The sequence below is a fragment of the Bos javanicus genome, chromosome 26 (genome assembly GCF_032452875.1).
Source record: "Bos javanicus breed banteng chromosome 26, ARS-OSU_banteng_1.0, whole genome shotgun sequence".
Taxonomy (NCBI): Eukaryota; Metazoa; Chordata; class Mammalia; order Artiodactyla; family Bovidae; genus Bos; species Bos javanicus.
The window spans coordinates 42,091,968-42,105,682 of record NC_083893.1 but is presented as its reverse complement, the minus strand read 5'-3'; the positions used below and the strand labels follow the sequence as shown (position 1 = coordinate 42,105,682).

At 41.8% G+C, this 13,715-nt stretch overlaps 1 protein-coding gene across 6 annotated transcripts in view; it reads left to right on the top strand.

Annotated features, from left to right (window-relative positions):
- Positions 1-7,346, top strand: part of LOC133239510 (ATPase PAAT-like) — a 48,720-nt gene extending 41,374 nt beyond the window's left edge. For 4 of the 6 annotated variants that reach the window (XM_061403780.1, XM_061403779.1, XM_061403777.1 and 1 more), the window contains 2 exons: positions 392-846; positions 6,187-7,346. In XM_061403780.1, coding sequence (XP_061259764.1) covers positions 392-846; positions 6,187-6,421 — 690 coding nt within the window. In that variant the 3' untranslated portion in view covers positions 6,422-7,346. Of the gene's footprint in view, positions 1-391; positions 847-3,863; positions 4,010-6,186 lie in introns of all 6 variants that reach the window. The other 2 variants (XM_061403781.1, XR_009733859.1) reach the window with 2 other exon arrangements.
- The last annotated feature ends 6,369 nt before the right edge of the window (positions 7,347-13,715 follow it).

Sequence of the window (13,715 nt, the reverse complement as noted above, 5' to 3'; positions counted from 1 at the left end):
ATTATTGTGACTCATTAGAAAACACCATAAATTAAGGAGGGCTTTGTAGTGGAAACATTAAAATATGCCTGTGCAATTTTACTAAGTATGCTTGTATTTATTTGAAGATTTTCCTTAGCAAAACTACACTGAAATGACTAGAAGTCCTGACTCTGGAGCTGGGTGTCCGGGGTTCCAGTCCTAGTTCTGCCACCAATGGCCGTGTTACCCTGGCCGGGTTAGCTTTAGTCTTTTCTCCTCAACTCAGTACTGGGACAGTGGCTGTGGCCTGCTCCACGTGAACGTTCTGAGGCTCAGATGGAAGAAGGCACCTTGCCTGACTCGAGGTCACTCCAGAGTTAGCTGTCACTATCATTAATGTTCCTGCTCTTTCCTCATCTGCCTTCCTTAGAATTGTGTTGCCATCGGAGAGCAGCTCCAGTCGATCCTGGGAAACACGGGACACAAGCACGTGATGGGGCTGCCGTCCTCGTCTACTCCGGGAGCCTTCGACAAGTCATCCTCCACACCTTTTCCTTTCAGAACTGGATTGACATCTGGAAACGTGACTGAAGACTCGGAGGCTACCACTGAGAAGAGTCTGCAGCCAGCTGGTGGAGGAAGTATGAGCAGCCTCCAAGAGTGTAAAATTGTGCCACAAAGCCGTTCTATTCTTGAGAATGATCTGAAGAATGCAGTATCTTCTTTCTTATCAAAGAAAGCAGGTGACAGCTCACACATACCTAACTCCGAGTTGCTGCCTTTTCTGCAGAATTTGTGTGGCCAGGTGAGCCATCTCCGGGTGGGACCCGGCACCAAGTGGCAGGACAGCATCACCAAGCCTGGCGGAGGCGCTGGGGGTGTCACGTAAGTGTTTAGACCCATGTGGTCGAGATGGGGTGTGGGGGAGGGTGCAGAGGCAGGTGGGGGAAAGAGGTTTGTTTCAGTAGCTTCTGCCTGAACTTGTTTGCGGAGAGAACTGTGGGAGCTTTGACATTTCACCATTGACACACGTAGAAGAAAGAAATATTCTGCAGAGTAGAATGTGTTGCTTTGAAAGAAGTGTGTAAATTGGAGGTGCTGAGCACTTCTCAGGCCTTTGGTGGGAGGAGTATAAGCAGCAGACAAGGGTCGGAGTAGAGAGTTACCTGTATGAAAGGAGAGGAGCTGTGGTAGCCATGACGTGCATACTGTTTGCCTGATTGTATGAACTGAACCATTGCAATGGATTTTCTTTGTAGATCCTGTGTGACCTGGGCTGATTTTCGAGTCATCCAAACATTTCTCAGCTTGTAATTGTTAATAGTGTACAGGCCCTTATTCTCTGATCTCAGAATTCCAATTTTTTCCACTCCTACTTTGATTGAGGGGTAGTTAAGTGTTTAGTATGTGCAGGAGATGCAAGAGATGCAGGTTCGATCCCTGAGTCGGGAAGATCCCCTGGACTAGGAAATGGCAACCCACTCCAGTATTCTTGCCTGGAAAGTTCCATGGACAGAGGAGCCTGCTGGGCTACAGTCCATGAGGCTGCAAAGACTTGGGCGTGACTGAGCACACACACACCTCCTTTAGATAGATGGAGTGTTTCCAAATATTGCACTAGATGGGAATTCAGGACTTCAGCCATGGTTCTGACTTAACTATTTTACCTTACTATTTCAGTCTTTTGATTTAGACTTTTTTTACATCTCAAATGAGGTCATTGTATTGGTTGAAATTTTCTTAATGTATTTAATAGCATTGAAATTTGAGGAGTTTAGTAAGTTATTGAAACAAATGGTAGTTCTTGGGAAGAACAAGGAAAGGTAACAGTGTTTTTTAATTGTTGATAGTCTTCATCAGTGTTAACGTGTGACTGGCAAAACAAACAAATACTACAAGGCAAAGGAAGAAGAAACCTAAACATTTAAAAACTGCACTTCCTTGATAGCTCAGTTGGTGAAGAATCTGCCTGCAATGCAGGCGACCCTGGTTCAATTCCTGGGTCGGGAAGATCCGCTGGAGAAGGGATAGGCTACTCACTCCAGTATTCTGGCCTGGAAAATTCCATGCATTGTATAGTCCATAGGGTCGCAAAGAGTCGGACACAACTGAAGGACTTCCACTTCCACTTTTCTGATTCCAGCTGAGCTGGAATGTCTCCAGTTCTCTCAGATCCTCCCTATTAACAATAAAAAAATCCCTGGATATAATACAGCAAACACACAAAGACTATAAAAGGTGGAGAGAAGTCAGATTGCGTAGGGCCTCTGAAGCTTAGTGTTTCTTAGTTCCTGGTTATCAGAGTTTCTTTCATCATAGGGGGATACAGGATTTTATCAAGTATTTTTCCTATGGCTATTTATATGATCATGAATTTTCTTCAGTAATCTCTTCATATGGTGAATTACATTCGTTTCAAAAACTGAACCTGCCTAGCATACCTAGAATAGATCCCACTTGATTCTGGTGTCTAATTCTTTTTTATACAGTGCTGGAACTGATTTGCTAATATTTTGTCAAGTATTCTTACATAGAATTCATTGGAGATACTAGTCTGTATTTATCTTTTACTGTCTTTGTCTGGTTTTATATTATGAGCGTGATACTGGTCTCATAAAATGAATTCTACTTCTTTTTGAGTTCTATATTTTAGAAGAGATTGTGTAAAATTGATGTGATTTTTTTCATATGATGTTTGATATTGATGGAAGTCTCCAATGAAACCAGTTGGGCCTGGATGGTTTCTTTCCTGGTAACTGTTAAATTACAAATTGAATTTCTAACACAGTAAAGTTGTCAGTTCTCCCCGTTGATACGAAAGTTTAATGCAATACATACTAGAACTTCACAATATTTTGCAGACATAGACAGGATTATTTTAAAAATTCTATGAAAAGCAAAAGAGGAAAAATAGCTAAGACAACCTTGAGAAAGAAGAGTGAAGTGGGAGGAGTCCCTCTTCCAGTGTCGAGTCTTCTACAGCGAGAGTATCAAGACAGGGTAGTGATGGCAGAGGGGCAGACACAGGGGTCAGTGGAGCCCAGTAGAGGGTTCAGAGATAGACCCACACAGGTGAGCTCAACTGAGTTTTGACAGAGGTGCAACAGCAGTTCAGTAAAGGAAGAAGAAAGAGTCTTTCTGACTCATGGTGCTGGAGCAGATGGATATCCAAAGAGCAAAAAGTGAACTATGACCCAAACCTCGTACCTTATACAAAACTTCACTCAAAATGGATCAGAGCTGTACGTGTAAAACATGAAGCTGTGGAAGTTTTCTAATAATTCACAGGAGACAGTCTTTGGGAACCTAGACGAGACACCAAAAATGTTTGACCTCCATGAAAGTGTTAGAACTTTTGCTCTGTGAAAGACTCTTTTAGGAGGAATAAAATATAAGTTTCAGAGTGGGAAAGAAAATATTTTCAGATTACAAATCCAACAAATGACTTATATCTAAAATATAGAGAGTGCTGAAAACTCAACATAAAAAAAAAAAAAATCCAATTAGAACATGGGCAAAAGACCATAGAGAGACATTTATACCAGATAAGATGTACAAAGCAAATAATCACATGAAAAGATGAGCTATTGTTGACCTCATGGCTATTAAGGAAGGGCATATGAAAACCACAAGACACAAGATACCACTATACAGTTATTCAAATGGTTAAAATAAAAAGTTTAAAAATGGCGACAAAACCAAATACCAATGAGAAGTTGGATCTCTCATACATTGCTCATGGGGACTTAAAGTGGTACAGCCACTTTAAAAAATGTTTGGCAGTTTCTCATAGCTGAACATGTTGTTACCATGTGACTCAGAAATCATACTCCTGAAATTTATCCCAGAGAAATGAAAACTTCTTTTTTTTTTTTTAATTAATATATTTTTGGTTGTGCTAGGTCTTCATTGCTGCTCATGGGCTTTCTCGAGCTGTGGCAAGCAGGGGCTACTCTTCGTTGCTTGGCACGGGCTTCTCATTAGTTGCTCTGTGGCATGTGGAATCTTCCCAGACCAGAGATTAAACCCATGTCCCCTAAGTTGGAAGGTGGGTTCCTATCTGTTGTACCACCAGGGAAGTCCCCCAAGAATTTTTTTCCACATAAAAATCAATACACAATTGTTCATAGAAGCTTTATTTGTAAAAGCCCCAAACTATAAGCAACCAATATGTCTTAAAGTTGATGAATGGTTAAATTAACCCTGGTATATCCATATCATGGGATGCTATCAGCAATAAAAAGGAATTATCTATTGACACATGCAACAATTTGGTTGTCTGGCAAAGGCGTTATGCTGATCTACAAAAGAGAATCTCAAGAGGTCAAGTTACATGGATCCATTTGCGTAACATTCTCATAATGCAGATGAACACTGTAAGTGATTACCAGGTGTTTGGGATGGAGGAGATTAGGGAAGTGGATGTGACAGTGAAAGGGGAGCAGAGGGAGGTCACTGTAGTTAAGGGATAGTTCTGTCTCTTGACTGTGGTGATATTTACATCAATGTGTGTATGTGTGATAAAATGGCATACCCACACTGTACTGACATTATTATTCCATAGTTAGGTAAGAAGTAAAGACCAACCAGGACCACTGGGTGAAGGGTACTGCACAAATATAGTGTCTTTACAACTTCCTATGAATCTATAGTTATTTGACAATAAATATTAAAATAATTAATATTAAAATTTTTTAAATAAATATACATTAAGAAAAAGAAGAAAATAAAGGGAACAATAAAAAGCTTCTTATATATTCTAGAGTGTTGTTGTTTAGTCATTGTTGTTTGACTCTCTGCGACCCCATGGACGGCAGCACGGCAGGCCTCCCTGTCCTTCACCATCTCCCGGAGCTGGCTCAAACCCATGTCCCTTGAGGCAGTGATGCCATCCAGCCATCTCATTCTCTGTCACCCCCTTCTCCTGCCTTCACTGTTTCCCAGCATCAGGATCTTTTCCAATGAGTTGGCCCTTCGCATTAGGTGGCCAAAGTATTGGAGCTTCAGCTTCAGCATCAGTCCTTCCAGTGAATATTCATGGTTGATTTCCTTTAGGTTTGACTGGTTTGATCTCCGTGTAGTCCAAAGGACTCTCTTCTCCAGCACCACAGTTCAAAAGCATCAGTTCCTTGGCACTCAGCCTTCTTTACGGTCCAGCTATCTCATCCATGCATGAGTTCTAGAAACCACTACATTCTAGAGTAGTGGTTCTCAAAGTTTTTGGTCTTTACCCTCTTAAAAATAATTGAGCACTCCAAAGAACTTTTATGTATGTAGGCTACATAAAAATATTTATTAGTTTAGAAATAACAATAAACCCATTACATAGTAACATAAATATCTTTTTGAAGAAATACCATATTTTCTTTTTAGAAAGTTTAGTGAGAATGGTATTGTTTCACATGTATGTAAAACTGTATTGACTTTGGGTTGTAGTTTCATATATGTTGCCTTATGGCATGTATAACTCAATATAGCTAGTAAGACCGCAGTAGAAATACTGAGAACAAACTGAATTCCCTCTGAGAAAAACACTTATCTGTACCCTAAACCTGCTACCTTAAAGAATTCTAGGAAACAGAATACACAACCATATAGCAGTTAGTTGTCACAGTAATGACCTTGTACACGGTGTGGCCTCTGGATAGTTCATTGTGCATTTATTGTACAATTCATGTTCAGATAACTTAGTGTTATTATAAAAAATACTTTTGACCTCATGGAATGCCTGGAAAAATATGAGGAGATTCTAGGGTTTTGTGGACCACACTCTGAAATTCACTGTCCTCGTCCTTCCAACGCTTTAGAAGGTTGTTCAGATGAAGAAAAGAGAAAACTGTTAAAATGCTTGGGGAAGGACTTGGAAGACATAGAAAGACCTTAAAGAAAAAGCAAGATTGCTTTTGATTTGGAGCGCAAAACCAAAAAGAAAGACCCTTTGTATCTAAACACTTGTTTTTGAGGGTAGAAATTCTGTCATCTTCATTTTTATATTCTTAATTTCAGTTTATGCTTAAATACTTAAAGAACTGAAGCAATAATAATGCTTTGAGCATTCGACATTGTATGTGTCCAGAACCTGGAAATACGTTGGAAGGAGACAGAATGTAGTTGTGGAGACAAATTTCAGCAATGTGTATCGGCTGCTTTATTGTAGTGTATTTTGGTTGTTTTGTTATAATACCAGGGAAAATTGTCATAATATTTTTTAAAATTTATTTTCAGAGTAGAAGAGCAACCTGTTTGTTCCTATTTGGAAAAGATTCTTTCTAAAAATTTGGAACTGATAGAAAAGAAACTTACAGACTACGTTGATCAGCGAATATATAAACTCCAGGAGCACATAGATAATAAGATGGCTTTGTTAATGGACTTGCTGCAACGTCCCAACTCCCCACCCTCTGGGATGCCTCTACGACATTATGACTCTGGAGAAGGACTTTCAAATGGAGAAAGATAAATGCTCAACATGTACAAAGTACTACAGATATTTATTACATATTTATTACAAAGCCAAACCCCACCCCAGAAATTTATGAAAAGCAAGTATTTAATGTCCTTTGAAATGTTACCACTTACTTACGTGAAGTGACCTCAGTGTTCATTTTCCTGCGCGCGCTGTAAATCCAGTACTGTACACTAGGTTAACACGGTGGGATCTTCAGTTATTTTTGTTTGTAATATTTTTCACTCTTACTGAAATTTATGTATACTTCTGGATTAAATGTTTAAGATTTTAAGGATTTCTAAAGCAGTTCCTTAGTTTGTATTGTATATGTGTTTCGTTGAAGTACTTTTTTTTATACAAAGACTTTTTACAGTCTTAGGAGTCTGAAAAATAATGCTTAGAGTATTTGATACTTTTTCTAATTGATTGTTTTTGAAAAATTGGATCCTTAAGACTTGGAAACTTTCGTTCAAATCACTCATTTACATTTCGTATTGTTTATCTCAGGTAATGAGGAAAGTGCAGTGTCTGGCATGTGTGAAAGTAGTTTACACTGAGGTTGATATTATCGGTTTCAGTACAGTGTCGCAGTAGAGAGGGGAGCACCGATCGGAGCTAGCCTGTTCCTTGTTAGGAATGTTATTGTAGATCTAGTGTTTGATGTAAAATGAGAGAAGTTATTTTATTTTATCTCAGTCAATCCAAAAGATACAAGGAACTGTTTTCCTTTCTGGACTGGTACAGGTTCCTCTTTCTAGAACCCTTTTCTGTATATTTAAAGCATGAAATTCTCAGGGTCTGCATTGAGGGGTTGAGGCATATGAATCAAAGAGATTTCAGTTCTCTCAGGCAGGCTTAGTTTTTAGAAATTATAACTATCATGTGTGTTGAAGGGTGATGATTCACATTTAAAAAATAAATGTATCCACTCTGGAAACTGCTTGTCTAAGGAAACAGAATGTTTTTCTTTTCAATGTTCTTTTCTAACTGGAGGATAACTGCTCTTACAGTGTTGTGTTGGCTTCTGCTGTACGACGCAGATCTGCCCGTGAGTGTGTATATATCCCCTTCCTCTTGAGCCTGCCTCCCTCAGCCATCTTTTCTTAAAATGCTTTATGAAAGGGGGTGTTTTGCACTCGATACTGTGGTCAGTTCTTTCAAATGAGGACTAATTTGCATACTCATTCATTTGTATCACACTACAAAGGTGGCACAGTCTATGGGACATACTCTCATTATAGCCGCTCGAGAATTTGCGTATTTTTCTATTCTTTTCTAATTCATGGGACAACATACATAGCTGTAAGATAGTATTTCCATTGTTGTTCAGGAGAAATGTCCGTCACTGCACGCTGGACCCTTTAGTTCAGTTTTCCAGCGCCTGGTATTTGTAGTCTGTTGATTTACAAAATGTTTCCTTCCAGAGCTTCCCTGGTGGCTCAGTGGTAAAGAGTCGGCCTGCCAAAGCAGGCGACACAGGTTCGATCCCTGGTCTGGGATGATCCCACATGCCTCGGAGCATCTAAGCCCATGTGTCACACAACTCCTGAGCCTGTGCTTCAGAGCCTGGGAGCCGCAGCTACTGGAGCCTGCATGACCTAAGCCTGTGCTCTGCAGTAAGAGAAGCCACCACATTGAGAAGCCCACTCGCTGCAACTAGAGAAGAGCCCATGCAGCAACAAAAACCCGGCAAAGCCAAAAATTAAAATTATTTTAAAATATGCCTCCTTCCAGATATGTGATTCATATTACAAGTCTCACCTTGATTACATCTGAAACAGAAATATGGTTATATCAAAAAGATATATAAAGGTTCAAGACTGAAAAGACCTGATATCAAATATTCTTCAACTGAATTTTCCACTTTGTAGACACCGAAATCTCTCTCTTAAAAAAATGTGGGGAAGATGGGCCTGGAATCCAGGACTCCTTTCCTTCTCCTTGTCTCCATCCTCTGTTCCAGGTGCCCATGTAGATTTTGGTGTAGAACCTTCTTATTTTGAATTGATCTCCTTTGACATTTGAAATCCACGGCTATTGAAAGGTGAAGTGACTCATCTCTCAAGGGAAAGAAAATACAGCATCTTCCTCGTTGTCCCTTCCTGCCCTCACATCACTACTTCCTCCTTCTTAAAGGCAGTCCCACGCCCTGCATTGGACAGCAGCCCAGGGTTTCAGTATTCTACCATTATGACATTTTCTAAGTGTTCTTGGAGAACATGAGTCCATGATGATGTAGAGGAAAAAACACCAGGATAGATAAATCTGAGTTCTTCCTTGTTGGTCACTTAACTGCTGTCTAACTTTGCATGAGGGATTCAATATTTTTGATAACCTCAGTTTTCCCTGCTGTAAAATGGGAACAGCACAGCTTCCATCTTGTATGAGTTTCTAATACTCTGAACATGAAGCAGCTGGTACAGCTCTGGCACACAGGAGGTGACAGTTAGATGCTAATCTCCCTCTTCCCTGTCTTTGGCTACGCTGAGTCTTCACTGCTGCGCCTGGGCTGTTCTCTAGTTATGCGCAGGCTTCTCATTGCAGTGGTTTCTCTTGTTGCAGAGCACAGGCTCCAGGGCACTCAGGCTCAGTCGCCGTGGCGTGTGGTCTTGGTTGCTCCACATGTGGAATCTTCCCCAGACCAGGGATTGAACCCATGTACCCTGTGCATGGGTTCCTATCCACTGTACCACCAGGGGAGTCATATGATTCTTAATAACCCTAGAATTCCAGGCAATTTGAAAGCCCCGCTTCTCTTTTATTTCCTTGAGGGTTAAAGAGAAGGCAGGCCTATGTCAGTGGTGTAGGGCTGTGATTCTCAACGTGTGGCAGCATCAGTATCTCCTGGGAAGTTGTTACCTGTGCACATTCTCAGGCCCCACCCACCCTGTTTGAGTCATCAAATTGGGGGTGTGGTAGGGCACAGCAATTATGCTTTTAGTAACTCTGCAAGTGCTTCTGATACTCTGTCCAGTTTCAGAACCACTGGGACAGGGTAAGGAAGAGTACAGGCTCTGGAGGTAGGTTGCTTGGAGTCAATTCGTCTCCGCCTTCCATTAGTCTGCGCCTTTGGTCACATGCAGTGACTTCTCTGGACTTTCTCAGGCTTCTCCAGTGGCTCAGCTGGTAAAGAACCTGCCTGCCAACATAGGCGATACAAGGGATGTGGGTTCTATGCCTGGGTCAGGAAGATCCCCTAGAGTAGGAAATGGCAACCCATTCCAGTATTGGAGCCTGGAAAATTCAACAGAGGAGCCTGGGGGCTATGGTCCATGGGGTTGCAAAGGATCGGACACAGCTGAGCGAGGGAGCACAGCACACTGGACTTTCTTAGCCACTGACTGGGAATTAGATCACATCTGCCCCTGAGAGAAGGCTGTTGAGAAGATTAACTGAGGCAGTTCTCATGAAACCTTGAGACAGTCTTGTAGTTTAGTGCCCTGTTCTCAGCTTGGCCTCACACTGAGATCACCTGGGCACTTACAAAAAAGAAAAAAACAAACAAAAAAAACAAAACCACCTGTAGATGTATATTTATTTCAAAATAAAAGGTTAAAAATAATCCACTGGCTCTTGGGTCCCACCCCTGGAGATTGTGATCTGAGTCTAGGGTGTTCAGCTCATAGGTCTAGGTTTTGGGAAGCTCCCCTGCTGATTATAATGCACAGAAAAGCCCAGAACTAGAAGTTCAGTGTCTTGGGGACAAGAATCTGGAACTAGACTAGCTGGCTACTAACTCTGTAAATGGTCATCCCATTTATAAACAGAATGATCCGAGACAAGTTCTCAAGCTCCCTGTGAGCTCGAGCTGGGGGCACAGCCATCAGTCAGTGACTTATCAGCCATGCCCATCATCATCATCTATAAGCAGCTGACTAACAGATTTTTCAGTGTGGGCAGAGACTTCAGTCTTCCTTGTTCAGAGATCAAAGTCTCCACTTGCTGAAAGTGGGGAAAGATGATTCTGATGTGTTGTTTTTTGCTCTCTTATTGTCCAGGTGCCGTCCTCACTGGGGCTGAGTTTCAGGATCAGGGCTTTGTGGGTTTCCGCTCCCCACCGGGAGATCCCCACTCGGCCACGTTGCTAGAAGTGAACTGTATTTCCCCCATCACAGGGTTAGCTATCAGGACTTTATGTCCTCAGTGTGAAGCTCTCGGGAAAACACATGCATGACATTGTGATGCGGGGTTCACAAAGAGGAAAAATTTCTTAGAGCCTGAAGGAGGACAGTTTTTAAAAGAAATTAACTGAATGTGAATGAACGCATACTTCATCATGGAATCTTAACAGTTAACTTTTATCTTGCCTTCTTTTTAAAGTCTTTATTGAATTTGTTACAATTTTGTTTCTGTTTCTTATGTTTTGGTTTTTTGGTTTACAGGTATGTGGGATCTTAGTTCCTTGACCAGGGATTGAACCCACACACCCTGCATTGCAAGGCGAAGTCTTAACTGCTGGACTACCACGGAAGTCTCTATTTTTCTTTCTTCTCTCTGGCTGATGGGGGATATACTTATACAAATAGTATTTAGTAAAAATAACACTTTTTACCTGCCTCTTGAGAAACCTGTATGCAGATCAGGAAGCAACAGTTAGAACTGGACATGGAACAACAGACTGGTTCCAAATAGGAAAAGGAGTACGTCAAAGCTGTATATTGTCACCCTGCTTATTTAACTTCTATGCAGAGTACATCATGAGAAACGCTGGGCTGGAAGAAGCACAAGCTGGAATCAAGATTGCTGAGAGAAATATCAATAACCTCAGATATGCAGATGACACCACCCTTATGGCAGAAAGTGAAGAACAACTAAAGAGGCTCTTGATGAAAGTGAAAGAAGAGAGTGAAAAAGTTGGCGTAAAGCTTAAAATTCAGGAAACAAAGATCATGGCATCCAGTCCCATCACTTCATGGCAAATAGATGGGGAAACAGTGGAAACAGTGACAGACTTTTTTTTGGTCTCCAAAATCACTGCAGATGGTGACTGCAGCCATGAAATTAAAAGACTCCTTGGAAGGAAAGCTATGACCAGCCTAGACAGCATATTAAAAAGCAGAGACATTACTTTGCCAACAAAGGTCCATCTAGTCAAGGCTATGGTTTTTCCTCTGGTCATGTATGGATGTGAGAGTTGGACTATGAAGAAAGCTGAGCACCAAAGAATTGATGCTTTTGAACTGTGGTGTTGGAGAAGACTCTTGAGAGTCCCTTCGACTACAAGGAGATCCAACCAGTCCATCCTAAAGGAGATCAGTCCTGAGTGTTCATTGGAAGGACTGATGTTGAAACTGAAACTCCCAATACTTTGGCCACTGATAAGAAGAACTGACTCATTTGAAAAGACCCTCATGCTGGGAAAGATTGAAGGTGGGAGGAGAAGGGGACGACAGAGGATGTGATGGTTGGATGGCATCACCAACTCAATGGACATGAGTTGGGTAAACTCCAGGAGTTGGTGATGGACAGGGAGGCCTGCAGTCCACGGGGTCGCAGAGTCAGACACAACTGAGCGACTGAACTGAACACTTTTTAAAGTTTTTTATTTTTTGTTTTGATGTGGACCATTTTTAAAGTCTTTATTGAATGTGCTACAATACTACTTCCCTTCTATGCTTTGGTTCCTTGGTTATGAGGCATGTGGAATCTTAGTTCCCTGACCAAGGATTGAACCTGCACCCCCTGCATTGGAAGGCAAAGTCTCAACCAGTGGACCCCAAGGAAATCCCAGTAAGTATTATTTATTGAGGTAGAATTAACAAATAAAAATTTTATATACGTAAGGTATACCACATGATGTTTTAGTATGTGTACATCATGAAATGGTTACCAAAATCAAGTTGATTGACATAGTTACCACTCACACGGCTACCATTTGTGTGTGTGTGTGTGTGTGTTTCTGTGTGTGTGTGTGGTGAGAACACTTGATATCTACTGACTTAGCAAAATTCAAGTACACATTCTCAACTGGAATAAAAACGACATTTCTGAGCATCCCTTGTGGCTAATTGAGACCATGTCATATCTAGCACAGGGGATTTAAAGAGAAATGGAAGGCACAGCTTTTCTCAACCTTCTTCTTTTCTAGAATTTAAACATGAAGGTTAGAGAACCAGCAGTCACCTTGGACCATGCTGTGTCTTCGGGGAAAGAACCCACATAGAGTAACATGGCCCCTGATGTGGCAAAGACGGCCAGCCTGACCGCTTGCCGCTGGACATCTTGAAGAGGAGAGAAATCAAATTCTTACTTGTTCAAGCCACTGTTATTTGAAATTTTGTTATAGCCACACCTAATCTTAAATGATAAAATAGTCAAGTGATTTGTTCAGCTTAACATGGAAAAGAAAAAAATGAGCTTTTACAAGGTCTGAAAGTGTCTTAAGCTTTAGACACTCCTCAGTCTTTTTAATTAATTTGCCTGTGCCCAGTCTTAGTTGCATGTGGGATATACTTCCTGGACCAGGGATCAAACCCAGACCCTTGCATCGGGAGCTCAGAGTCTTAGCCACTGGACCACCAGGGAGGTCCCTCCCTCCCTTTTGACCTTTCCTGAATTCTTCCAGTTGGTGGTAGCTTGTTATTTCCGTGTTCCTTACCAGGGTCTCCTGTTTTGTAAGATAACTCAGTGGTTCCCCTAACAGATCTACCCTCAACTCAGTGGGGGAGGCCCCAAGGTAGGGTGAAGCCACGCCCCTTAGCATGGCCTCTGACACCATCTCTGTCTCAGCCCAGCTCACTCTTCCAGCCAGCCAGCTTCACACCTCAGCCTGGGCCTTCTCTCCATCTCTTCCTCCACTTGTTCAAATGCTAATGTCTTCTCTCCTGAAAGCCTCCCAAGGCTCTCACCTGTCCGCCACACCACCCCATTAATTATTCCTCTGCTGCCTCCATGCCCTTTGCTGTGCCTCTAACAGATTCCGAATCTCGTTTGACCTACAGGTTTCCAGTTTCCAGTGCATGATTTTGCACCCTGAACAGATACTTGAATTCAGGAACCAAAGCTTCTATATCTGTATTTTGTCTTGCTGAATCCACTATTTTAAATCCAGAAGGTGCTCAAGAAAATAAATATACACTGAGATGAAGGAAACTGTTAGTCGCTCTGTCGTGCCCGACTCTTTGCGATCCCAAGGCTCCTCTGTCCATGGGATTCTCCAGGCAAGAATACCGGAGCAGGTAGCCACTCCCTTCTCCAGGGGATCTTCCTGACGCAGGGACCAAACCTGGGTCTCCTGAGTTGCAGGCAGATTCTTTATTGTCTGACCCACTAGGGAAGCCCTGAGATGAAGGGAGGGGATTTGTTC